Source organism: Leishmania braziliensis, chromosome 23, assembly GCF_000002845.2.
Source record: "Leishmania braziliensis MHOM/BR/75/M2904 complete genome, chromosome 23".
NCBI classification, from domain to species: domain Eukaryota; phylum Euglenozoa; class Kinetoplastea; order Trypanosomatida; family Trypanosomatidae; genus Leishmania; species Leishmania braziliensis.
This window is the reverse complement of record NC_009315.2, coordinates 726724-753506: the sequence shown is the minus strand read 5'-3', so window position 1 is coordinate 753506 and position 26783 is coordinate 726724. Positions and strand designations below refer to the sequence as shown.

Here is a 26783-nt window from a genome sequence, read left to right as displayed (position 1 = left end):
CAGACGATGAGGATTTATAGCCGTAGGACAGCACAGGGGTATAGGGGGAGGGGGGCTGTGGCTGTAGTGCGTATACGGTGTCCGACTCGTTCGTTGTGGAGGCCGACACGTTTGAAGGCGGAGGAACACGATCACCTGGATGACTGCCCTTCTACAAGTAGCGAGCAGGACGTCTGTAGGAGGTGATCGATGACGTCAGGTGATGTCTTTTCGACGGGCGAAGTGACTGCGTGGCTGCACCGGGCGGTAAGTAGGCACTTTTGTCTGCTCGTTTCCCTCTTTTACGGCCTTTACTTCTCCCTGATGAGGACGAAGTGAGGAAGCCGCCAGCGGCGCCTGTGTCGATCGCCACTCTCTCGCTCCCCCCTTGCTCCGTTCATCGTTTCTTTGGACTGTGATGCTGTGTGATGACGTGCATGTTTTCGCTCCCCCTCTTCTCATGCTTTTCGCCTCGCCGTGTGCTTCTCTGTTCGCTTTCCCGACTCTTCCTCCTCCCCTCTGACCCCGCCTCACCTCAGCTTCACGGGTGCCTCGCTCGCTCTCTCCTCGTGACTGTGTCTGGCAGGTCTTGAGTAACTAAATTCCCCTTCCCCCAGTCTCTCTCTCTCTCTCTCTCTCTTTCATGCTGACCACTAGACAGGCAATTACACCAACGAGCCAACAAAATCGCCCTCACTTTCGCTCGTGCTTGTACGCGCGTGCGCTCTGGGAGAGAGTGCGCGGTGTGGTACTCACGGGCACATCCGTGCAGGATGGGACTAACTTCACTCCCAGCTTCGCTTCTTCCGAGAGAAGAGTGGCATGAACGGCAAGGCGGGAGAAGGAGGGGAGAGGGGACATGGTTATTGAGGAAAAGAAGCACCTATGCGCGCTCATGCGTGTGGGGTGACTCTCTTCATAGCACCCTACCCCCTCTACCGCCACCACTCAATCACCTGCTTTGTCGGTGCGGTTTCTGCCCCTCTCCCCTCCCCCTCACTGGCTGCCTCCCCTCCCTGCCTCCCTCTCTCCCTCCCTCTCCCCCTTTCACTCTTTCGCCTCCCTCACACTCACTCCTGTTCGCCTCTCCTCCTCTTCCCCCTTCCCGACGCCGCCGCCGTCCCTCACACCCTTCGTTGCTGCTGTTCTCTCGGCGTCTCCCTCTCAACCACCAAGCGCACACGCTCCCCACCCATACAACTACGTACGTGATGGACGAGCAAAGTAACCGCGAGATTTACCGATCAAAGACGTCAGTATCGACACGAACACACTGACGAGCAGACAAGAGCGAGAACAGCTAAAAAGAGGTGGCGGAGAGAAGCAAAGTGAGCAGTTTCAGCCATGCAGCCGCCCTCGTCATGGCGTATCTACGTCGGCGATGACATCGGCGCTAGCGGCACTGGTGCTGCTGGGGACAAGGGCAACGGTCATGCAGCAGCAAACATGGAGGAGGATACAGCGCGCTTGCTTGACTCGGCATTTGTGCGGCGCGCCCGCTACATTCTGCAGACCCTCCCAGCGAAGATTCGCCAGCAACCGTCTGCCGCGCCGTCACCTGTGCTGCGCTGGCTGCTGCTGCACGAAGCAGGGGAAGGACAGAGCAAGGTGCAGACAGGCACGACGCCCGCTGTGACTGATCGGCCCAGCACCACTCCCACGCCTGCCCCATCGTCTGCCGTTGCTGGTATGTCAGCAGGGGTTTCGACAGCAGCAGCCACCTCAGCGCTAGCGCGTCGAGGTGTCGGACCAAAGGACCCGCTGCTTCAGCGCCTGCTGAAGCAGCAGCAAAAGGCGGCTTTGTCTGCCTCCGCACCAACGTCCGCCACGCCCACCTCAACCGTCACCAGTGGCGGCACGAGCACGCACATGCCCTGTGCGTCTCACTGGACACAGCGCCCGTTCTCTGCCATGACGTCTACCAGTTGGAAGGTATTCCGGCAACAGCTGGGCATCACCGTCGAGCTGGTAGCGCCGACGCAGCTGCCCACTGAGACCAGCGGCTCCAGCGCAGCGCAGCTGGGAAGCTTCGTCAAGACGTTGTCTCCAGCCGACACGCTACCGGCGATCCGCTGCTGGGAGGAAGCCCAGCTACCGCTGTCACTTGGCCGGTGCGTCACGCACGCGTACGCGCTGCCGACGGCGGTGCAAGCGCAGTGCGTGCCGGTCGCGCTTCTCCCGCGGTTGGCGCCGTCGGCCACGAGCGCGAACAGCGGCGGTGTAGCTGGCGCGGCTACGGCAGCAGTGCTTGGCATGGACATCCTCGCAGTAGCGGAGACCGGTAGTGGCAAGACTGCCGCGTACCTCGTGCCGCTGCTATACCACGTGCTGTGCCGGGCACCAAAGCTACTGGGCTACCCCGACCGCATCTCACTGGGGCCGCTGAGCTTGGTGATTGTACCGACGCGCGAACTGGCTGAGCAGGTGACGGCGTCGCTTCTGCAGTTGTGTGGTCAGGCACCAGCTGCCTCAAGTTGCAGCAGCAGCGGGGGTCAAGTCTCGCAGGACACTATCCGAGTTTGGGAGACGCATGAGGTCGATGTGAACAGCACTAGTGGCCACGATGGTACGTCCTCTGTGGCCGCGGCGTTGGCGGTGCGAAATTATCTGAGCGAGCTGCGCGTCGTCAAGGTTATTGGTGGCGAGAGTCGCGATGCGCAGTACGCCGCCCTCGCCCGCGGCGCGCACTGCGTCATTGGCACGGTGGGCCAACTGCACGTACTTCTCGAGGACCGCTTGCTCTCGCTCGGAAACGCGCAGTTCGTCGTGATGGACGAAGCGGATCGGATAATCCATGAGCAGCAGGAGGAGCGACTCACTGCCGTGCTGGAGCGGTGCCCGCAGCCGCGGCAGACAGTCATGTTCACGGCGACGCTGAGTACGGCATGCGCGGCAGTGGCGAAGCGGTACCTCAGCAAGACCGGCTACTACCTGGTGCGGACACCGTATCGGTGCACCTCGATCCGTCAATCCTTCGAGCTGGTCTCTGACACCGGCGCCCCGCCTACGGGCGCTGCCCCGGAAGCGGTAGAAGGACGGCAACAACGACACCCGAAAAGGGGCGAACCGCAGCCGCAGCAGCGGCAGCGTCGCCTGCACCCCCTCATACACGCGCAGAAGTTTGCGCGACTGGTGACGTGGCTCGTCTACGCCACAGCCCCCATCATCGTCTTCGCCAACGAGAAGTCGACGTGTGACGCGCTATGGGAAGAGCTGCGTGCCGAGGCGGAGTATCTGGACGCACAGCAGGAATACTACACAATCAAGGACATGGTCGGGGCGCCGCCCGAGGGCTTGACATTCCGCGAAGACATCGCAGGTGGTCAAGGAGCGATGCCATTCACCTTGTCGAATATGGCTGCACGGCACACGCCGACGTTGGCGAACCTCACCTCCGTTGCCGTCGTACACTCAGAGCTCTCGCAGGCTGAACGGCGCTCTCTCGTGGCGCAGTTTCAGCGGCGTCAACGGCACGTTCTCCTCACAACAGACCTCCTCGCTCGTGGCCTTGACGTGGCGGGGGTGACGCTTGTGGTCAACTACGATGTGCCGTGGGCCGCCACTGCCTCGTCGAGCGACGCGGTGGCGCTGTACATCCACCGCATCGGCCGCACCGGCCGCGCCGGCGCCACCGGCGTCGCCGTCACTTTCGTCACTTTGCCTGCCGCGATGGTGCAGCGGGCGGAGGTGATAGCGAGGGAGGAGACGGAGGTGACGGCGACGCCAAAACAGTCCCATGGCCCCGTAAAGGCGCACCGAGCGGCACTTCGCACCGACGGCGATGAGGAGGACGACCTCGCCGCCCTCTGTGAGCTCTTTGACAGTGACACACGCAATGTCTGGATGGCAGGGGCGGCAGCTTCATCGTCCACTGCGGCAGATAATGCCCGTGGACGCCGACGCCGCAGTGACGAAGACAGCGACGACGCGGAGGCGTACAACAGCGACAGCGACGACGACCAAAACAGCAGCAGCGCGGACGCTACGAACTATGCAAGCGGAAACGCGAATCACAACAGCAATGGCACGCGAAAGCCGCCAAGGAAGCGACACAAGCGCTCGGACGCCACCTTCGCCAGCGACGCCGCCGTGCTGCGGCCTCTCTGGTCCTTCCTCATCGAGTGCGCCGAGGGTGAGGGCTGCCGCGATGGTGCGGCGGCGCTGCAGCGCGGCACGTACGCGAAGATCAGTGTTCCACCAGCGTTGGGGTGCATCATGGTGCAGCTCTCTGCCAGCTCTCAGTACGGCCGCATTACCTTGTAGAAAGTTGGCGGTGTGTGTGTGTGCACCTGCCCGCAACTCTTTCGTGTTTGGGGGACTTCAACCCACCACCACCTCCACCTCGTCTTTCCCTACACTTATGAAGAAGGCATCGTGCCCTGGCGAAAGTGAAACGGAGAGAACGGTGGGGTCGTGATGCGGAGGACGGTTTGATCGAAGCCACTCTCGCGCGCACTGCAGTTGAGCTTCCTCACTCACTCAGAACTTCATCGTTGCATGAAATGCTAAAGTGATGAAAGAGCAAAGGAGATGCTCTTCAGCACCTTTCCGTGGGCTCGTGCGAAGGTCTTGAGGCGCAGTTGTGCGACACCCTCCCCTTTCCTCCTTCGCTCCAACCTCAGCTCGCCTGCTATGTCGCTCTGTCTCCCTCGGTCTCGCTGTCGGCCTCTCCCTTCGCCTCCTCCTCCTCCCATCTCCGCCCGCTTTCTTTGGTTGGGTTCTTTTCGAAGTCCGAGGGACTTCATCAACTCATTTGTGTGAGTGTGCGCGTGATTGATTTGAGCGCCGCCGCCTCTCTCCTCCAAACTGCCGACTGAGTCTCTGCCCTGCTGCCCCCCTTCAAGAACGAGATGCTGCTGAGACACATTGACAACGTCGAAGAACGCTTCGACCAGGTACTGCAGCGCTTGCGCGATGGGGTGCGCCGCCGCGACGCCATCCTCAGCGACATCCGCCAGTCTATTCATGCCGACGGCGAGCTTCACACGTCTCTGCGTGAGATCAGCAACGTGCAGTACCGGCTCATGCCACAGTACGTCCACCGCAGCGCGACACTGGCGCGCACCGTCGTGGCGAACGCGTCGCTGGCAGAACGCAGCTCAAAGCGTGTGCGGCGGCTTGACGCGCTGCTACAACGCGTGCAGGAGACGAGTGCCATCGTGGACGCCATGAAGGCCATGGAGAACGACGTGGCGCAGGTGTCGTCTGTCCTGGCGTCGGGAGACATCGAGGCCACACTGCTACTCCTGCGCTCGTACGAGGAAGCGCAGCGCGTCCTGGCCTCAGTCTCTCCGGCCACTGCCGCTGAGGATGAGGCCTTCTCGTCCACAGCAGCGGCAGCGGCAGCGGCGGTGTCGAACGCGGCACCCAACAGCGACGTCATGCGGAACGTTCGAGCAACTGTGCAGGCGCGCCTGCTCACAATGATTGAGGAAGCCGTACAGGTGAACGACAAGCTGACCATCATGAAAGGGACACGGCTGCTCGCGGAGCTGGGCGAAGGTACAACGGCGTCGCGGCTGTACAGCGACTGGATCGCTGACCACACCATTGCCGCGCTGGCAAAGCTCATCGACAGCGAAATGGAAAAGATGGAGGACCCAGCGAGGGTGGCCATGACGCACCTCGCACTCGTCTCGCAGTGCCTCGACAACGTCGCCGCCGCGTTCGAGAATGACGAGGAGTTCACGTGTGAGGCCTTTGGCCCACAGGGACCGCTGGCCCTTCTGACAAAGCTGCACAGCCGCGCCACTGCACGATGTGTGCCGGTGCTGAGTGACTTTATCGAGCGCCGCAAGGACGTACTGGCCCAGCTGGAGAAGCACGTTTCAGCCGGCGATGGTGCCAGCGCCGCTGGCACCATCTCTAGTGGAGCTCTTCGTGCGTCGCCCCCGCCCATGAGCGCTACTGCTGGCGCCAACGATAATGCGGTGGTTGCCAGTGCCCGACGCGCTGACCAGATTCTAGAGGAGATCAGCCACATGGTGTCGTGCGGCTACATCTACCTCTCCTTCGTGGAGCGCAAGCAAACGGAGTACGAGAAGCGGATGAAGTCAGCAGGTGCGGCGATAGCGACGGAGAGCAACAAGGCCGAGTCAACCTCGGCAGCCACCGCTGGCGAGGTGGTCGTGGGCAGCACTGCCGACAACCTCTGGCGCACCAGTGACAACGCCCTCCTCAACTCCATGCAGGAGATTCTTGCCTTCTATGTGCCCCTGCAGAACACGTACTTCACAATCGCGTACGACCAGGCGGTCGACCTGCAGCTGCGCGCGATCCGTGACGCGACCAAGGAAGCGGCAGCGGCGACGGCGCGTGCCGGTGGAGGTACCTTCCATGCTGAAGCAGGAGCAGGACACACCAATGCGCCTGCAGCAGCGGTTTTCGCGCCATCAGCAGCGACCTTCATGTCGGGGCTGCAAAATCTCTACTCGGTTGCCGCCAGCAGTGCCGACGAGCTCATCACCTCCGTCGGCGGCGGCGGCGGTGGCGTTGCGGCAGGAGCTTCGGAAGAGCTTGCGTCGCTCTGGTATTTCACCCATAATGGGCAAGTCACGCTGCCGGATGACGTCTTCTTCGTGCTGCGTCTGGCCATTCATCGTGCCATGAACACCAAGTCAGCGCAAATCTGCTCCGCTGCTGTGATGTCCGCCATGGACGTGGTGCAGTTGCGGCTCCTGCCAGAGATAGAGTCGCACATGGTGATTGTGTCCACAGGCAGTCACGGTGGTGCCAGCAGCGCGACGTCCAACTCGTCTGCTGCCGGGGGTCGGCGACAGGCAGGTGCAGCACCGCACGGCGGCTTCCTGACACCCGAGGAACTGCACTGGGCCGGTGCGGCGGAGCGGACCGCGACGTACCTGTGCCGCATGGGCGATGAACTGCAGCAGCTGTGCGAGACAACCTTCTCCGCGACTCCGCATAATGTGACGCGCTTCCGCGAACTTGCCGGAAACATGCGGGAGCTGGGAACAACGCTTCAAGACAAGCAAATCCACGACTGGCTTGACACCTTCGCGGACGTATGCTGCGACAGCGTGCTGCCACCGCACATGGAACGCTTTGCTGCCGTCTCGTATGACATGAAGGAGGAGGTGTACTACCACTACGAGCTCAACGACGTGTGGGTGCAGGCGTGCTTAGTAGACCTCGACGCCGGACTTCAGTACCTCCATCAGCACCTGGCAGGCACGAAGCTCTTCGACGTGCTGCTTACGGCGATTGCGCGGCGGGCGGCGACGGGAACAAGCCGCGTGCTGCTCCGTAAGCGATTTAGTCTCTTTGGTGCACTGCAGGTGGACAAGGACGTGCGTGCGCTGCGCAGCTTCTTTGTAGCGCACGCACAGAACGATCTGACCCCACTCCGCGATGCCTTTTCGGTGCTCAGCTTGATGGCAACGCTTCTGCTCTCCGACAAGCCAACGGACGCACTGGAAGAGGCAGCCAACATGGCGCTGACAGCGGAGGAGAAGAAGAAGGTGTTGTTGACGCGCGTCGAGTTCCGCAGGGAGGCGGTGATGGCGCTTCCACTGTGACGTATTGACGTGTGTGTGTGTGTGTGTACGTGTGCATATCTTCTTGAGCTCATCAAGAGGACGATGCGTGATGAGCAGAAGACGGAATGACGGGCAGGGTGTTCGGGAGGTGGATTTTAGCATGCTGATGCGTCTGCGTGTTTTCTTGTCTTGCTCCCTCGCTTCCGGCTCCGTGCAGCCACACCCTCCCTCTCCCATGCCCATTGATCATCCCTGGCCTCACCCCTCCTCTACTCCCCCGCCCCCCCCCCGCAGTCGCCCACCTCTCTCTCTCATCTCTCTCCGTGGTTTCACCGCCCTATCGTCTCCTCCTCCCTGCTCCTCTCTACTTCCGTCTTGGTTGTTAGTGTGCCTGTGTGTGCCACGTGTAGAGAGGGAGAGCTACAGTCGTCATCGCTATCATCTCCCTGCCGTCTTTGCGTATTGTGGCGCTGAGTTAGCTCTCTTCGCTTGGTATCGCCTGTCGCTCGCGCTCTTCTTCTTCGCCGTCGTAGCGTTTCATTTGGCGCGTGCACGGCTGTGTGTGTGAGTGTGTGTGTGCGGGTGTGTGTGTGTCTCTGTCTGCTTATCCGTCAGCCTTGCTCGCACATCGCGGAGAGCTCGAACAGTGAGCGGCATCCGTACAGCACAAGCACTGCTCATGAAGCGGCAATTTCTGCCCCACACACCACCGTGCCAGTCGCGGCAGCAGAGCGGTGCCTCGGCAACGCGGATGTTCACTGGCAATGCTCAGGAAAGTGAGGACTTCGCCGAGATGGACGACAGTCACAGTGAGGTCGGCTTCGATAGCAGCACAGTGTTGCTCTACGACACCTCGCACCAGCTTACCAACAAACCAGCTGATGGGCCCAGCGGTGAGAGCGGCACCGGCAGCAGTAACACAGGCGCCTCGCCGTACGCGATGTACGAGCCAACTTACGCGCATAAACAGCACGGCCTGCTGGGGTCTGTGTTTAAGGGTGAGGCAACCGTCACCGCAGCGGGCTGGAGCGGTGGCTCGGTGTTCCCGGCTCCGGACGCCCCTTACTCGCAGCCCCTGCTGCATCCACCCCAGCCGCCGCACCTACTGCCGCCTCCCTACCTCAGCGCCGCGTCAGCGCAGCCGCCTTTCACAGCTAACAGCTTGGGCATCCTCGGCCCCGGCACCACCGCCGAGGGGGGATCTGGGCCACCATTGACCTCTGGGTACTTGTCGCCAACCACGGCTACAGAGCCAGGCACCGGCGCGGCGGTCAAGGTGGTACCCCCAACAGACGTACTGAAGGTGCCCCTACACGCACCGCGCCTGCGCGTCCCCGCGAACCTTCCGCTGGAGCAGACGACATTGCTCGACCTCCTCGCCACCGCCGTCGTGCAAGGCGGACCAACGACGGAAGAGGAGATTGTGAAGCGCGAGATGGGACGCGGCAACCTGGCCTTCGCCTTCCTCGGCGAGAAGTTCAATCATCCCTGCATGCTGTACTACCGCTGGCGACTGTACTCGTTGCTGCAGGGCGACACACTCGTCTCGTGGCGCACCCAACCCTTTCAGATCGAAGAGGCACGGCGCGCCTACGTATGGGTGCCGCCGCCGCCTCTTAAGGTCGGTCCGGAGTGCCTCGTCGGGTTGCACCAACCAGAGCTGCTGGACCCGGTCTTCGCAACGGGCAGCGGCACTGACGCAGCGGCAACGGCAGGCGGTGCTGACGACGAAGACGGAGCAGAGGTGATTGTTCGCATGGCACATCGTCGCCGCGGCTGCCATCGCCGTCGCCATCGCCGCGGCCGAGACGCAGAGGCCGACATGAAGAGTAAAAGAAGCCGCCATGATGCGGGAGACGAAAGGGGCCATGGAAGCCGCAGCCACAGCGATAGCAGTGGAAGCAGCAGTGGCAGCAGCCTGCAAAGCAGCAGCAACAGCAACAGTGAATCGGACGACGAGCAAGATAAGCCGAAGGGCCGCCGTGCCACTTTGGCAGAGTGTGGTAATGGCGCCGAGGAGGCAACCAAAGCCAAGGATCAACCGCTGGTGCAACCTCCCGTCAGCACAGGCGCAGAGGCCATGTCCTCTGAAGCAGCACCAGCCGATGCCGCCCGCGTTCGACTTCCGCCGCCGTCTGCGCAGTGGATCTCGCGCCAGTGCACGGCGCACCGGCACGTCTTTGCGATCCTGCAGCCGCACTTAGTGGCGAAGTGGACGGCGCTGCTGAACCCCTACGCAATAGCAGACCCCGCCACCGTGGGCGATAGTGGCCTTGCGACTCTCTGCGAGCGCTGGCTGCGACGAGACGAGGTTGCATCTCGCATGGCGTTCGCAATTCGGCACGCCGTTGCAATGCACCACCTCCTCAGTATCCTGCTGGATGCAGTGGTGAAGGTGGCATATGTGGCAACAGCGCAATCACGTCAGCAGCCAACCGACTCCGTCGACCACCTTGACAGCAACGTCTACTGCGTGGAGGCGCTGTGGTACCTCTTCGTGCTGCACGACATCGCGATGAACGCGTCCAACGCGCCAGAGACATCCACAACATCGGCGACGAGCGTCAACAAGAACGCCCCGAACAGGCAGCAGCCACTGCAACCGCAGCAGGGGCTCGCCATTGCCGCCGCCGGGATAGTGAGCGGTACGACTTCGGCTGGTCGAACCGACACAGATGAGGAGCTGTTTGCCTCTGAAGGAAATCTGGAAGCACTGGAAACCCTCTACGACGTCTTAAGTCGCCAGCATCTGGCTACCCATGCAGGAGCATCAACGTCCCCGTCGCCTGCGGCTGCAGCAGGAGTAGCAACAGCCACTGCGGTATCGTCGCCGTCGGCGCCAGGGTCAACTCTGCGTCCTCGGCGCCGTCAGCGTCATCCGCAGCGGCGTTCGTCCTACGAGCGGTGCGGCGATGCGCTGGAGATGATTCTTCCGACGCTGATGGAGGCGTGCACGGCAATTGCTCTGGCGGTGTCCATGGACAAGGAACGGCAGCGGTCGCAGACGATGACGGCATCATCGACTCGAGCCCGTCACTTCAAAGTGCTTCCTCCTCACCAACAGCACCAGCAGCAGCAGTCAAAGACGAAGGACAAGCTGAACGCCACGGAGCACGAGTCGATGATGCCGTCATCGTCCGCGACGCTGCCCGTCAGCAGTGGCCCTGCTCTGTCGCTGAGGCTTGACGCAGGATGTGATGCGGCCGCCGCGACGACGGCATCGTCGTCGTCCACATGGTCTCCCTCCTCCCCATCCGCGGAGCACAGAGTCAACACGGCTGCTGGTGGCGGCGCAGAGACGGCAACGCCATCGACATCATCAACGTCCTCAGCCCCGGCGGTGATGCTCCTTTACTGGCTCAAGACATTCCTCGTTGTTTGGATGAACGTGGAGCAGCCGCTTCAGTCGCCGTCTGCGGGGGCAGGTACGGCGACCGGTGCCGTCGTACCGCCTGGTACGGTGTGGCCAGACTGCCAGGCCAACGCGGCGGACATGCTGGACGTGAAGCTCACCTACCACGTGAATCCACAGCACGCGTCGCTGCTTGGGCTTGACGCGGCATCGCAACAGCAGCGAAGCGTCTGTCATCAGCCGCCGCTGCTGAGCGCGCGTGCCTGTGCAATCCTAAAGGATCGCTACAGTTTTTTGTTTTAAGTCCGCAAAGGACAAGAGATGTTGATCGTATGACAGAGAAGCGGTGGAGGTGGTGACAGTGTCTTCCGGAAGATAGCCCAGGTCACTGGCGTAGCTGAGGTGCTCGTATGTTGCAGCGGCGTGTGGGTGGATGGTGGAGGGGGCCCCGGAGGGGAAGTGAAGGACTGGCGGAAAACAGCAAACAAAAAGGGTGCGGTGTTGGACAAGATGACACGCACACATCGCTCCTCTCGTTTACCTGTGCCTGTGCGTGCATCACTCACTGGTTGGGCCTCGATGCAGACTCCTCTCGTCTCTCCTCCCAATTTGTTTCGCCCTAATTCTTTCCTCTCCCTGTGTGGGTGTGGGTGTGTCTCTCTCGTCCCCTCCTCTCTGTCCTCCTCCTCCCCCCCCCTGCTGCTGCAGCATTTAGTTGTAGTCTCCGTCTCTTGCCAGTCGGCGCAGCGGTGCATGAGCCAACGTGTTTTCACGACAACCCCACCGCGAGCAGAACGGGGCGATACCGTCTGCAGCCTGCAGCGGCACATCCGGGTGTCACGCTGGTGCGGAGAACAAAGGCCTGCGCGCACACAACAGACGCACGCACACAAACGTGCGTGCTCGTTGTAACCGCCACCGCCTCTTTCCACCCCCCCCCACCCCACCCTCTCTCGCTCTCTCTCTCCCTCTCTATGCCCGTCTCTCGTGTGTGCTCTCTTCTTGGAGCATTAACGGCACCGTGGCGTATCCTTCACCTCTCTTCGTGTGTGACCCCCCCTCCCCCTCCCCCACTGTTCAGCGGCCCCGATCACAAGAGAAGCGGCGCACAGCAAGCATCCCGCAGAGCTCAGTAGACGTCAGCTATGCGCGCACACACCCACCAACACGAACAGGCGTAGACACAGTCCGCGGAGCTCTCTGCCATCGCGTCATCCGCGCCCTCCATCGCCACCCCCCTCCCCCTCCTCATCGACCCTGAGGAGGAGGAAGCAGCCACCAACTCGCGATAAGAGCAGTGAGCTGCACTTTGCGCATAGCCTCCACGGGTGGTAGCAGTGACACCATGTCGACTCGATCAGCGTCGCCGCTGACCACGATGTCCACGTTGTCGTCGCGAAGGGTCTCCACAGCGTCGTTATCCTTCGCGACGACCTCGTGCTCTGTAATAAAGCGAGATGAAGCGACCGTGTCAGTCTCGACATCCTCCAAGTCACTCACACCTTCCGTGAAGCAAAGGGTTGAGGCGATACTGCGCCATGGCAGTCCTTGTACGCGCGGTCTGCACAGCATCAGTCCCCTGGCTCCCGACGCAGCTCGAGCGCCTCCCGTGGAGTTGCAGGGGCCTCCGCGGTATCTACGCGCTCGAGGGCTCACACCTCCTGCAGCAGCCGAGGCGACCGGTAGACGTGAGACACGCCAACAACAGCAACAACAACAACAATCGGAGCAAGACGGTGGTCATTGGCGCTCCTCCTCATGCCGACGGGACAATCGGCGCCGCAGCAGCCACAGTCAAGCCAAGAGCAAGCGAGGTATGGCACAAGCCGCCTCGCCACCACAGTCGCAGCCCCCCGATGCCGCCAACAACGTCTCCCAACCTCCAAAGATGCACAGGATGACAGCGCCGTTGCAGGAGTCGGGCCTGTCACTGTCGCTGCCATCAAAGCACCGACACCACTACCCTAGCGATCACCAGTACAGCAATCATGCCCAGCCAAAGGCGCAGCGGCTAGACCGCACTTCACAACTGAATGAAGGGAGAGGCGCGGTCGAAGACAGGCCGGAGCTGGTGCGTGCTCCTCAAGCACCGCCGCCGCGCTCGAGGAGCCCTGCCAGCCGCCGCGACTCCACCCTCTTCGAGCGCAGCGACCCTATGGCGGCAATGACGAGGCCTCCGTTTCGTGGAGGTAATATAGAAGACATGGCGCTTGTCGTGCCTCGGCTGTCCCCCTCTCACGCCGCCCCCCTCACACGTACTCGTTCCCCTCAGTCCGCAGCCCGACAGCAGCAGCAACACCTCTCGCAGCGTCCACTCCAAGTTGGCATCTCCGGTCGCTTTGGTGTTCCTGGCAAGAACACCACCGCAAAGGGTTCCACGGCAGCGGAGATGACGCCGTCAGCCGCGCAGCATGCAGCAGCCCTTTCTACCTTCCCGCCACTCGCTAGCACCTCGCCCATCTTGCGCTCCTACATAGCGGAGTCCTTCTCAAGTTATCTACCGGGCGAGTCCACGGTGCTGCTTGGAGCCCACCATCGTGGAAAATCAACTCCACACCCCGCATCGTCGCCACCGCCGTCGCCGTCTCAGGCGGCTAGCACCCACGCTGAAGCTTCTGCTGCCACGTCCATGACAGCGGTTGAAATCGAAGTGGCGGTCGTAGCTTCCACTGCATCATCGCTGCCTGAGCCGGCGGTGTTGGCCCGCTACGAGGAGATCCTGCGCGATTGGCGCATTGGAACCAGTAATAGCTGCAGCGGAGGTACTCCTCACTACAATGGCCACGATGCGCAGCACACCGGGCAGCAGCGGTACACCGACGAGGAGTTCGCCGCCGCGTTCGATCTCATCGTCCACATCCGGCTTGCCGCTGGCACTGTTGTCACAGTCAGTGAGATTAAGGACGAGGTGGAGCGGCGCACAGGCCTGCCAGCCGCGCAGCAGTCTCTTGTATACGACGCCATGTCGCTGCAGGACTGCTTACCCATCCATCTGCTCCTCTTGGCAGCGGACGAAGACGACGTCGACACAAACTGCCACCAAATGGGGGAGTGGGGAGCGAAGCACCACACCGACGGCGGCGTCAGTGCTGGGCGAGATGCGGTCATGGGTGGAAAGCGACGCCGCGGTTGCCTGAGACTTGTGTGCGTGCCGCTGTCAAGTGACTCGGCGGCGGCGGCGACGGTGGCGCGGCGGACTCGTCAGGTCCGGTCTCCGCTGCGAGCGGCGGCGTCGCCGGCCGCCGCAGCCGCAGTCGATTTTACGGCGTTCCCTACACGTAGCTCAGCTTTTATAGGACCCACTCGAGCAGCGAGCGCAGCTGCGGCGGTGGCTGTCCCGACGTCACCCCCACGGCGGCCCGGCGCCGTCCCCTTTACCCTCTCACACGGCACAACAATCATGACGTCAGCAACGGGCCTCTCCAGCGCAGCTGCCACCTCAGCATCACCTGCAGCCATGACGGGTAATACGGAGCAAGTCCTCTCAGAGCACATCAGTCGCCTGCGACGTCTGTACTTGCCCAACGGGGAGATAAGCGATACGCTCCGTAGGGGCGGCTGGGCCTCCGCCGGGGCCGGTGTGGAGAGGGCACCAGAGCACACAGATCCGTCGGTCACGGCGATGGCCGCGGTGCCACAGCCAAAGTGGCAGCAACAAAACCTCCTGTCCTCCGCGCCGACAGCGTACCAAAATTTGATGATGAACGGCGGCGGCGGCGCTGCACCCATTCGAGGGCCGCTGCTGCCGCATCGCACGGAGCTGAGCGAGGCGCTGATCGCCGCTCTCCCAGCTCCGCCAGTGCGCCGCTCGGCCGCTTTGCCATCAGCCGATGTTACCAGCGCCAACACCAGTAACGGTGGCATTAGTGCGCCGTACGCGTCCATCAAGACGCTCTCCTGGAAGCCCTCTGTACCCCAGACGCTGCCCTCGCCGCTGCTCACGCGACCGGCACGAATTTCCACCGGCGGCGACGTCGATGCGGATGGCGACGATGGCAATGGCGGTGGTGTCGATGCAAGTTGGATGAGCTCACTCAGCTTCTCTTCCTCCTCCGCTGCTGCTGCCGCCGCTGCTTTGATGGTGTGAGCCGCGCCAAGAGCAACATAAGGGCGCTGAAGCCGTCGATGCGTGGGGGATGGGCAGGAAGAATCTGGGGAAAGAAAGCGAGAGAGAGGGAAAAGGGAAGCCGCGCCTCGCTATGGCGCTCACATCGTCTCTCTCTCTATCTCGTCCGGACCCCCTCTCCCCGATCACCGGTGAGGGGGCTTCTCGATACAGCCGTAGAACACGCACGCACGCACGCAGAGGGACGTACGTGCCGTTTTGTTTTCCCGCATTCCTCTTGCTCGAGCATCTTAGACTTCGCTAACATGTACACAAGAGACACAGACGGAAAAGGAGGAATCGAGCACGCAGATAAGCGGACTTTGAACGTTTCTGCTTCTTCCTCTCTACTCTCACTGCGCCACACTCTCCACTCCCTCTCTACTCTCCCTCTCTCTCACACACACACACCCTTTCCGTGTCTCTCTCACTAACTCGATCGCTGGCGCGCGTGCTCAGACATTGGTGCTGACAGCGCAAGTGGTTTGGTGCGCACTCGTCCTCCGTCTCCCACACACACACACACACGCACACACACTTTTCTGTGCCCCACGCGTGCAGTAGAGAAGATAGCAATACAGACAAACCACCTCGAGCATCACACTACAGCGAGGAGGGGGTACATCTCCGTAGCGAAGAGCAGGCGCTGTGAGTACGGCGCCGAGCGGGCCTTTGTGCCTGGTGGGCATGCGATACGGGGATGGGGGGCTCGTGCTGCCGTGGACGCAAACGATTGCATCCACGCATACCCACACACATATTACACGCAGGGCGCATGTTGTTTGATAGAAGCACCGGAGTACCCCCGTAACATCACTGCAGAGGAAGAGTAGAAGGAAGAGGAGATGCCGAAGGTCCGCGGCGAGGAGGGCATCGGGGTGTACCTCCGCATCCGACCGCCGCCGACATCACAGCAGAGTCGCCTGCTCGCCACCGGCGGCGGCACTGCAGAGACCGCTAGCTCATTCGAGTCCACGCGCGGAGCCGGCCAGCCCCCGCGTAGCTTTCAGTACGATGTGGAAGAGAGCTTTGAAAAGTCAGTCTTGCACCTGCACACCGCGCAGAGACTCGTGCAGGAGGCGCAGCGGGCGACGGCAGGTCCATCACCGCCGCTGTCGTACTCAGCCTCTGCGGGCAGCCCACGCGGTGGTGGTGGCGGCGGCATCAAAAACACCGCTGTTGTTGACGACGTCGTGAACAACACCGTCGTTGATTTTCAGTACCGCTTTAACCGCGTGTTCAGGCCGAACGCAACGCAGGAGGACGTCTTCACCACTGTTGCGAAGGGGTGTGTGGAGTCGGTGCTGGATGGCCTGAACAGCACCGTCTTTGCCTACGGCCAGACAGGCAGCGGCAAGACGTACAGCATCACGGGCGGAACAGCGAGCTACCAAGAGCGTGGCCTCATCCCACGCGCACTGGCCATGATCTACGAGGAAGTGGCACGGCAGCGCGAGGGCGGCGGTGGTCGACGCCGGCGCAGCAGCAGCAGCAGCACCGAGGCCACAGGCGAGGACGATACCGGTGGGGGAGGCTCCACGACGTACACCATCACCATGTCGTACCTTCAGATCTACAACGACAAGGGGCAAGACCTGCTCAATCATGGCAGCGACGCTCGCACGCTGGAGGAGCTGCCGGCTGTCACGATACACGAAATGGAGGACGACATTGTGCTCAAGGGACTCGAGCAGCACAGCGCCCCGACGCTTGCGGACGCCCTGAACCTTCTGTTCCTCGGCGACACAAACCGTCTGTACTGCGAGACGCCAATGAACAAGACGTCGTCGCGCTCGCACTGCATCTTCACGATTTACCTCGAGGCCCGCACCACCCTTTCCTCCGTCGTGCGTCGCTCCAAGCTGAACCTCGTCGATCTCGCCGGTAGCGAGCGCGTAAGCAAGACGGGTGTGTCGGGCACGATCTTGATGGAGGCGAAACATATCAACCTCTCTCTCCACTTCCTCGAGCAAGTCATCGTGGCACTCAGCGAGAAGGCGAAGGGGGTACGCGATCACGTGCCGTACCGCAACTCGTTTCTCACGATGGCGCTGCGCGACAGCCTTGGTCGTAACTGCAAGACAGTCATGCTCGCCACAGTGCACGTCGTCGTCTCGCAGGTGGCGGAGACGATCAGCACATGTCAATTTGCACAGCGTGTGGCAATGATTCAGCAGGCACCGCAGGTGAACTTGGAGACGGACCCGGTGTTGCTCGTGCGCAAGCTGCGCGTAGAGGTCGCACAGCTGAAGGACGAGGTCGCCTACCTCCGCGCGCACGGCGGCGGCGGTGGTGGTGCAACATTACTTGCGGCTGACCGCACGTTGACAGCAGATGAGAAGAACGTATGCCGCGGCATGGTAGAGGCGTACATCCAGAAGGCTGCCGTGGACGGCGACTGGTGCTCCCGCCTCACCGGCTTTGATGGAGACATGGCTCGCATGTATTACTGTTATGAGGTTCTGCGTGAGCGTCTCGTGCGCGGCGGCGGTGGCGTACGCCAGGATACACAGCAGGAGCAGCGGCTGGCAGCGAGCGAAGAGCAGGTGACGGCACTTCGGCACAGTCTACAGCTCAAAGAAAACGAGCTGCAGATGCTGTTGACGGTGCTCAAGAAGGCAGGAGGCACTGGCGCAATGGGCAGTGTTGGCGCGGCTGGTGGCGAGGTAGGCCTCGGTGCTGCCGGTGTGCGGTACAACGCGGCTGCACAGACACCGCACAGCAGTGGCGGCAACGGCTCCATCAGCGAGAACGGAGAGGGGGAGGCCTTGCGGCGTGGCTCATTCAGTTTCACAGGATTACGAAGCAGCTCCGCAAGTCGATGCGCGAATGCCAGCGAAACACAGAACGACGAGCAGCAGCAGCAGCTGGAGGTCTCACTGAGGCAGAGCATCTACCGCGACGCGCAGAAGCTAGCTGCTCAGCTGCGCTGGTCAAGTGGGGCAGCACGTACACAAGCCACGACGACTGCAGCGCCGCCGCACACGGAGAGGACAGTCGAGGCGGCCCTGACTCGTGTCACCACCCTTGCGCAAGAAGGCCAATTCACAGCGGCCGAGGTTGCAGCCACCACCGAGTTCCTTGAGAGCAAGCGTGAGTACCAGCGGCACGTCGAAAGCTCGCACGAGCCCCACGAAGGAGACAACAACAACGAGGGCGGCAGCGGCAGCAGTGGTGGCGACGGTGACAACGGTCGTACGGTGGTGGACGTGCTGATGGACGAGCAGCTTCTGCAGAACCGCGCGCAGGCGCTCGAGGCTTTCAAGGCGTCCTACGAAGCTCAGCACAAGGTGGAGGAGACGAAGCAGCTGCTCCGTCCCAAGTACGCAGCCTGCAAATCCACGGCGCAGCAGCTCAACGCCTGTGTAGATGCCATCAAACAGCTGAAGACCAAGATCCAGCGCCGGCGAGCTGAGCGAGCGGCGGACGGCAGCAATGTCGTGGACGCCGAGGAAGCCGCGTGGCTGGCGGAGCTGAGCTCGACCAAGGAGCGCTACAATGTACACGCCGTGCAACTGCGGCACGACAAGGAAGAAATCGACGGCATGCACGCCTACCTCAAGCACTCACAGGAGCAGCTGGCGTGCGACTTTGAGCGTTGGTTCAGCGCACGGCAGCAGCAGGTGCAGTTGGCGCTGCAGCAGCAACAGCGGCACGCGCAGTGCCAGCATGAGCAGGAAAAACGAATGGAGCTAACGGATGGCTTGCGAGCGGTGCTCGGAGCATCACCAGTCAACGCCCCATCGTCCGAGAAGCCAAACCAGAAGGTGTGTGCCTCGCAGGCACCGTCACCGCATGGCGGCACCAGCGACACGGCAAGCACAATCAGTAGTATCCAAGGTGGTAGCAGCCTGACCTTTTCACCACTGCTCTCCGCCGCTCAGCCACAGCGCTCCTATGCGTTCTCGGCCAGCAACACCATGAGTACTGTGCCGCTCCCGCCCAACGCGAATGGCAATGGTGGGCTTCCAGCAGCGTCGTCGTCATCCGCTATGCAAACGCTTGTGCGGGGTGAGCGCCGCCTCGCATCGCTGCCGATGACCTTGAGCGATGGGCAGCTGCGCCCTGCGGACGTGGCCTCAGCACGCTTATCGCCGCCGCCTACGGTGCAGCGAGATGGCGTCAGTGCAACTCCACCGTCTGCCCCGCTAGGGTTCGCGGGGCCAGCGCGGAACACCTGGGCAACCGCGTTGACCATGGGTGGCGGTGCAGCAACCACGCCGAGTCCGACGCGACCGTTTCATCTCCTGCCGATCGACGACGCCTCTGCCACCAGCCACACGGCCCCGTCTGTCGCCCTTGCCAACGGCACCGCCTTTACCCTCACTACCACTGCCGATAAGAAGCCGAGCAACCCGTACTTTCCGCAGTTTCCGTCTACCGGCAACGCCGCCGCGGATGCTCAGCTGGCGGAGCTCTACAAGGCGAGAGAGGCAATGCGCAAGCAGTTCCAGTGAAGGGTGGGTAGGGGAAAGCGTGGGGGAGAGACGCTGGAGTGGAGGGGAGTAGGGGGTGAGACACATGTGCCAGCGCCACGGGGCGCCCCCTTACTGGTGCGGAACACGCACACGCACGCGCTGCGTTCCGCACCGCTTTGCCCTTCTATCACTCCTGACAGCCGCGTGCGTACAGTACACGGACATTGAAGCATGGATGCTGGCGCCTCAGTCAGCTGCACTTCTCATTTCTTCTTCATTGTCAATCGCACCCGTGTGGGGGGGGGGGGGGGATGTGTCTTGCATTCTCCTCCCCCTCCTCCTCCTCCTCCAGGGCTGCAGCGCACGCGCGCACTTCGCTCCCCGGGAGCAAAGGTGGCGCATATATATATATATATATATATGTCCTGCGAACAGGGCTAGAGAGCGAGAGACGGAGCCCTTGGCCAGCCCGGTATGGTAGACTGCTTCCCAGCTGACCTTTTAATACCGACGTGTAGGCAGGGAGGAGGGAGGGGGGGGGCATGAGCAGCCTGTGCTGGTGATGCCGTTCCCCTTCAAGCCGCTCTCGTGCCTCTGCCGTCCCACCCTCTTCCCTTCCCTCCCCTCCCCTTGGTCACCCGCTACGCATGGCCTACGTCCCTCGCCTCCCTTTTGCCCGCCTCATCTCTCTCACACACCTCTCCTCTGCCGCTCCACTCCCCTCGAGGGCACATCTCACACACGCAGTGCCCGTGCCTTCGTTGTTTGAGCGCCACCCTTTCTCTGTCGCCTTCTCGCCGCGTGTGTCTCTGTTCAACCGCCTGAGGGGGAGAGACACACGAAAAAGCGAGAGAGTGGAGCACGAGCGCCACCGCTGGCTGTCAGTCCTACAAACCACGCACAGAGTACGAAGGCTCCAAGGCCTCAGGCTCGCTCCTACACCCACCCACCCACCCTCCCTCCCCCTCCCCTCCCTCTCCAACTCCAGCCTGGTGGATACCACTCGCGCGTCGCTCTTCCTCCTCCTCCTCCTCCGCAACGCCATGGCCTCAACACTGCCACAGGAAAAGAAGTGGAAGCCCACCAAGACCACGGCGGGAGCAGCGCCCCACCGCAGGGGTGGTGGCGGCGGCGGGAGTGGCTTAGGAGATGGCGGCACTGGGCAGATGCGCGAAGATCCTCACCATACATGGAACCAGCAGCTCATGGAAGCCTGTCTCGCCTGCGATGCGGCAGTAGTGCGAAAGCTGATCGAGTGCGGCGCCGACCCAGTCAATGCACGCGAGGTGCCGCCCCCGAGCTACTACACTGGCCCCATCATTCAGCAGCTCCAGCGGCCATCCTCATCTGAGGCCGGGTGGCAATCGGCACTGCCCGCCATTGACCAGCGTCGTGAAGTCTCACCACTGCGGGAGCAGAGCTCGTGCAACAGCTCGTTGCCGACGCCTGTTGCAGCGGCAGCCCCAGACAGCCTCCCACCACTGGTGGCGATGCTGCTCTCCGGTCTTAATACGCCAGCTGCGCTGGAGGTGATGAAGTTACTCATTCAACACGGTGCAAGCGTCAACGACACCTTCTCGTTCTCCACAACTCCCCTCGCTGCTGCAGGGCCTGGCATGGATGCAAGCGAAGACGAGAGGGGTGGCGTCGCCGCTGGCGGAACGGTGGCGAACGGCAGCAGCGGACGCGGCAGAAGAAGCCGCTCCGTCAGCGCGGACTCGAAAGGCAAACCGCCTAGTGGAAAGTCGAGGGCGTCGGCGATTGGCGCGCCCCCTACGGTGGCACCAGGTGCGGCTGCGTTCGCCGCCGTCGCCGGGGCAGGCGGTGCCGTCGTGAACCCGCCCGAGGCCCCAAAGCACGAGGAGCGCACCGTCGTTGGCTCGGTCTTGCACTACGTCGTCGCCCACTGCGACCACGCGCAGCTCATGCGGCTGCTGCTCCTTGCCACCACCGCCATCAACTTCGCCGCGGACACATCGGCAACTTTGCCATCGCTACCGCTGCACCTGCAGCAACAGAGGACGATGGACGAGGCTGGTGGCGACGGCTCCCCATCGTTGCTGCAGCCCTCGTTTCCCGCTCCGCTTCCATACTCCCTCTTGCCAGCCGTGGAGGCGGAGACGCTCGTTGGGGCCATGCGGCTGCTGCACCAGCAGCACTCCGGCGGCGCAGCAGACCCCGCCGGCCCGAACGGCTCGCCATCTCTGGCAGTCACCCCAGGTACATCGCAGCCGCGCAAGAGCCGAAACGCGAGCAACGCTGCTGCACTACTCCGCTCAACCGGCACCGCGGCAGCAGCGCCGCCAGCCACAGCACCCCCTTCAGCACAGGCAGGTGGCCCTATGAGCGCCGCCAGCCTTGTGTCGCCATCCGCAGCGGAGGCGGTGCTGACGGCTCTCCATCAAGCCCTACTGCAGCGCCAGACGAGCACTGGCGGCTACCGCGGCCTACCGATCCTCATGAGCGTGTACCCGCAACAACAGCAGAAGAAGGAGGAAGGCCACGCCGACGCCGCCGACGCGGCGGCCACAGACAGCGCCGCCACAGCAGGCGTCGTGTCACCGGCTGTCGCTGCCGCGGCCACTCCACACAACTGGTGGAGTCTGACCAGCCTGTGCGATGTCACGGGTTCGGTCTCTGCTGACGACCTTCACCAGCGCACGCATCTCAACCTCGATCTTCTCGACACGTGTGGCCGCTCGGCCGCGACGATCGCCCTCGAGCGTGGCGACGCGGTCTCGGTGCGCCTCCTCTCCTTCTTTGGTGCGCATGTGCCCTTTGGTGGGCCGGTAAACGCCTCACAGACACGCCTAGCGCGCGCCTGCAGCAACGGCGATGTCGCCCGCGTTGAGGCTCTGCTCCGCCAGGGCGACACCATCACGCAGCTCTCGGCGGATGGCCGCTACACGCTTGTGCACTACGCCGCTGCGCAGCCAAGCGTCCTGCAGGTGTTGGGGGAACATGGGCTGTCGATGGACTTCGAGAACTCCTTTGGAGAGTCGGCGCTGGTGTCACTGCTGCGGCATGGCACGGCGCGGAACGACCCGCGGTACGTGCAGACCCTGCTGGCCCTCGCCGCTGCCGTGCGCAGTGCTTCGACAGATGGGGCGATGAACACCGCGACGACGAACCTTGTGAACAGCATGAGCAGCACCACCTCAGCCAACGCTGTCCACTTTGCACAGCTATCAGGGGCAATGCAGCGCAACATGATCCTGTGCCCACCGGTGCCATTGGCCGCGCTCACCAGTGCAGGCGGCGCAACGTCGGGCGCGGCGGCAGCGCATCTCCGCGTCGTAAGCAACAGCATGAGTCACGGCTCGGCCGCGCAATCGGCGAACACCAACAGCGGCGGCAGCAACGTGGCGTGTCAGCCCTTCTTGGGAGGTTGCGAGGTCGGTACGTGGTGGTCATTCCTGCCACAGACAGCGACGACGGCCGACGTGCTGGACACGCTGCTGCGTGCGGGTGCAGTGGTGCAGGGCTTTGTGCCGGACGAGGAGCTGGACTTGCCCTACGTCCTGTTCGCGGAGTGGCAGGCGTCCATCGGCGCAGGGGGCGGCGGTGGCGGCGGGTCCGCGTCAACGGCCAACGGGGACGACGAGGCCGAGGACGACGGGGCCGGCGACGGCGGCATGGACGGAAGCGGCGATGCACACGGCGAGGACGACTACCGGAGTGACGACGAGGACAGCAGTGGGGCTGACGCCGGCTCCAATAAGGTGAGCCGCAGGTCACTTTCCGTCTCTGCGGCTACGGTCACGCCAGCCTCGGTGCGACGTGATTGTAGTAAGCGACGGCAGCAGCGTCTCGCTCCGGTGCCGGCACGACTGCCGATGCGCCTCACTCCCCTTCAACACGCTATCTTCGACTACCACCCGGAACTGATTCGCCGGCTGCTGGTCGACTACCGCGTTGACCCCATGCACCGCGACTCGCAAGGTGCGACAGCGGTGCACTATGCTGTCCTCTGTACACACGCACAATCGGTGCTGGAGCTGCTGCTCTCACCACAGGTGCTGGTGTCGAGCAGCATCGGCAACAACAAGGGCCGCCTGAGCAACAACACGGGTCCTGATGCGTTCACCGCCGCTGCAACAGCTCTTCCTGCTACCCACATCGATCTCAACGCCATTGACATGGCGGGCCGCACACCGCTCTTCTACGCCGCCTACGTTGGCAACACGACAGCGGTGCAGCGCCTAATACGCTTCGGCGGCGCAACACTGCTGTGCGGTAAGGCAGACAAGGACGGATACACGCCGCTGCACATCGCGGTTCGGCAGCGGCACGCTGACATTGTGGAGCTGCTCGTCCGTCACTCGAACCAGTTGTTGGGCAGCGCCGCAGGAGGAGGGCGTGGGCAGCCGAGGGATATCTTCGCGGAGCTGCTCGCCAGCACCAACGGTGGGGGTGGTTCCACCGGACGCTCGTTGCGCGGCGGAACGCGCCGCGGCTCGCACCTCAGCCCCACCACCAGCTCCCACGGAGCGGGCGGGTCTTCGTCGGCGGATCCCGCGGGTATCGCCAAGCTGGAGCTACTTGTGAATGTGGAGGCGGAAGAAAGCGCCACGCACATGACGGCACTGGAGATGGCGATCAAAGCGTGGCAGCCAACCTCCTCGGCCTCCCTGTCAGAGGCGGAGGAACTGCAGAAAGGGCAGCTCCTGCGCATCGCCTCGGTGCTACTAGCCGAAGCGCAGGCGAGCCCGCTACGACCGAGCGGACTGGCCAACGGCGGTGCGCTGCTGCACCGCGCTGTTGCTGACGGGGCGGTGGAAATGGTGGAGTTACTTCTGTCGCACTACGCGGACCCCAACGAAGCCAATGATGTGAATGAGACCCCGCTGTTTCTCGCTCTCCGACTCGCCGCCCCTCGCGTGAGCTCAGCAGAGCAGGCGCAGCAGCACCGCCACCGTCGCACCTCCCTTGTTCGGGTGCTCCTGCAGTACGGCGCCACCCCCTACGCGCAGAGCAGCGCCAATTTACAGACACCAATGCATCTCGCGGCGAGTAGCCTGGGCGACGCTGACGAGATTCTTCAACTCCTCTTCTACTCGACCCCCGAGGCCGGCGGCAGCAGCGTTGCAGCACGCAGGCGGCGGCATGAACAGCAGAGACACCACCGAGCACCATCCAACGCGGCGAACGGTACGGACGGGACCTCACGAGGAGAGAGCTATTCCCTGGGGGGTGGCGGCGGGGGCATGGAAGGCAGCAGTAGTGCCAGGAGACGCCACAGCGGCAGCGGCGTCGGGTCCATCGCCGGACGCAAGGGCCTCCTCGAGCGACGCGCACAGCAGCGCCGCGCCTCGCCGTCTTCGTCATTGCCAGGCAGGGCTGCGAACGCATCCCCAGCGTCTCGCCGCAAGCAGTGGAGAGCTGCCGCCTTGTCAGGCAACGAGCACAGCGAAGGTCTCGCTGACTTGGATGGACTTGCCGATGACCAAGCGTCTCTAGCGAACAGCAGCTTTGGCTACCGCGACGCTCGCAATAGTAGCGTTACCAGCGTGGAGCAGGGGAATTCAGACCAGAGTCTAAGGGGCACAGTGGGAGTGCTCGCGCCTGCTACCCGCGGTGGCGCCGATGAGGATGTGCCGCAGGAGGAATACGAGCAATTCCTCCAGCGACTGGCGCAGTGGCAGTGCGCGGACCACTTACTGGAGCCAGAGAAATGCTGGTTACTGACGGATGCGCAGGGGCAGACGCCACTGCACGTCCTCTGCAGTCGTTCCTCACGCGCCCTTCAGTACAGCCCGGCTGTGGTGAAGCTTCTCGACGACCTGCAAGCCGTGACGCGCACAAACTCAGTAATTACTGCTGCAGCTGCTGGTGTCTTCGACGGCGTGCTTGACGACGATCATGTACTCGCGTTGTGCTGGCGACTTCCCGATGCGCATGGCCGCACGCCGCTGCACATTGCGGCGCAGAGCGGCTTCGTGGAAGCGATAGAGCGTATTCTACAGCAGGCTCCGCGAAGCGCTCTCGCTGTGGATATGCAAGGCCGGACGCCGCTGCACGCATGTGTGTTGATGGCCTCCTCGACAACCACTCCAACAGCCGTCACTGCAGGCGCATCGAGCGACGACGACGACGACGTCGGCGATGACCACATCACGCAGCACAAGGCATCGAAGGAAGACGTGGCGGAGCGCGCTACGCAACTGCGCCACACGTTGTCACTGCTACGTGGTGTGATTACCGCCGACAACAACGCGGCGGCTGGGGCGACAAAGCTGCCGCTGCAGCTGCAGGGAGCGCCGTTGCGTCGCGCCGCTGGCGATATCATGCCGTCACTCTCGATGAAGACGACCACGACAAGGTGCACCACCGGCGGGAACGCCGCAGCATCACACTCCTCCGCTCAGCGCGTGGTCGCCTCGCTGGTGCAGCCGTCGTCCATAACGGCTCAGCTGCAGCGCTGGCAGCAGTCACGTCACTGGGGATGTCCTGCCCTCGCGATGAAGGGCATCGGCACCGGCATGAGCACAGCGTCTAGGGACGGTTCGGCCGCCGCAGCAGCACCAGCCTCGCGCTACTTGCAGTCGAGCGGCGGTGCCTCAACCTTGTCAAGTGCCACAAGTGAGTGGAAGGCATACGCGCAGCTGCCGGATGGACAAGGGCGGACAGCGCTACTGCTGGCGGCGGAGGTCGGCAACGTCAGCGCTGCTCGAGAGCTCCTGAAGATCCTGTAGAAGCGAGAAAAGCGGCAGCCGATCAGGAGAGGGGGAGAGAGGTATGCGTGGATAAGTGAGTGCGTCGTCGCGTGGCTGCCCCTGTCCCGCTCCTCCTCGACACAATGACTGCCATCCCCCTTTGTGGGCGGGACCTCCGCGTCGCTCTCGCTCGCTCCGCTGGCGCGTTTTTTTGTTTGTTTTTTATTGTTTGGTTCCGGTCTTGTCGCTCTGCGTTGCATCCCGATGTACATGAGGCTAACCCCGCCCTACCCGCCCACAGAAGCACGGCTTCCTTCTCTCTCCCTCTCTCTCCGCCCCCTTCGCTGAGCCGAGCGCGTGCGCTCTACCATAGGGCCCGCTGCCTTCTCCGTGGATGAGGTATTCGTGTCTGGGAGAAGAAACGTGCTTCGGCGGTGCCGAGTTCGGCGAAGCGCCGCCCCCACACCACCACCCACTCACCCACCAGTGGCCACCCGCGCTTTCCCTCCCCTCTCCACCTTCTTTCCTGTCAACATGCGTGCGCCTGTTTCTCTGCCCCTCCACTCCAACTCCACCTTGGCTGGTCATCCTTCGCTTCTCGTATCGCTGGGCGCACTCCACCCGCAACAGCGACACGTGTATAGGCATTGCAAGCATACTTATACTGAGGTGGCGGTCGCTGCCACGCTACATCCTCGATAAACATGTGCGCTTGCTTGCCAAGCCCTTCTGCCTGCGCAAGTCATTGGCATCGTCCCACCACTTCCAACGGTGCTC

The 26783-nt window shown here is 62.8% G+C and overlaps 6 protein-coding genes across 6 annotated transcripts; all 6 read left to right on the top strand.

Annotated features, from left to right (window-relative positions):
* Positions 1-1323: 1323 nt before the first annotated feature.
* On the top strand, positions 1324-4242 carry LBRM_23_1900 (ATP-dependent RNA Helicase; the record flags this gene model as incomplete). Its single annotated transcript, XM_001565211.1, has 1 exon — positions 1324-4242. The coding sequence occupies one exon, from the start codon at positions 1324-1326 to the stop codon at positions 4240-4242; it is 2919 nt and encodes a 972-aa protein (XP_001565261.1).
* A 587-nt stretch (positions 4243-4829) lies between these two features.
* LBRM_23_1890 (conserved hypothetical protein) lies at positions 4830-7514 on the top strand (the record flags this gene model as incomplete). Its single annotated transcript, XM_001565210.2, has 1 exon — positions 4830-7514. The coding sequence occupies one exon, from the start codon at positions 4830-4832 to the stop codon at positions 7512-7514; it is 2685 nt and encodes an 894-aa protein (XP_001565260.2).
* Positions 7515-8154: 640 nt separating this feature from the next.
* On the top strand, positions 8155-11130 carry LBRM_23_1880 (conserved hypothetical protein; the record flags this gene model as incomplete). The annotated part of the gene is made up of 1 exon (XM_001565209.1): positions 8155-11130. The coding sequence occupies one exon, from the start codon at positions 8155-8157 to the stop codon at positions 11128-11130; it is 2976 nt and encodes a 991-aa protein (XP_001565259.1).
* A 1042-nt stretch (positions 11131-12172) lies between these two features.
* LBRM_23_1870 (conserved hypothetical protein) lies at positions 12173-14914 on the top strand (the record flags this gene model as incomplete). Its single annotated transcript, XM_001565208.1, has 1 exon — positions 12173-14914. One exon carries the CDS (start codon positions 12173-12175, stop codon positions 14912-14914), a length of 2742 nt encoding a protein of 913 aa, XP_001565258.1.
* Positions 14915-15777: 863 nt separating this feature from the next.
* On the top strand, positions 15778-19389 carry LBRM_23_1860 (kinesin; the record flags this gene model as incomplete). Its single annotated transcript, XM_001565207.1, has 1 exon — positions 15778-19389. One exon carries the CDS (start codon positions 15778-15780, stop codon positions 19387-19389), a length of 3612 nt encoding a protein of 1203 aa, XP_001565257.1.
* Positions 19390-19997: 608 nt separating this feature from the next.
* On the top strand, positions 19998-26045 carry LBRM_23_1850 (conserved hypothetical protein; the record flags this gene model as incomplete). Its single annotated transcript, XM_001565206.1, has 1 exon — positions 19998-26045. The coding sequence occupies one exon, from the start codon at positions 19998-20000 to the stop codon at positions 26043-26045; it is 6048 nt and encodes a 2015-aa protein (XP_001565256.1).
* Between the last annotated feature and the right edge of the window lie 738 nt (positions 26046-26783).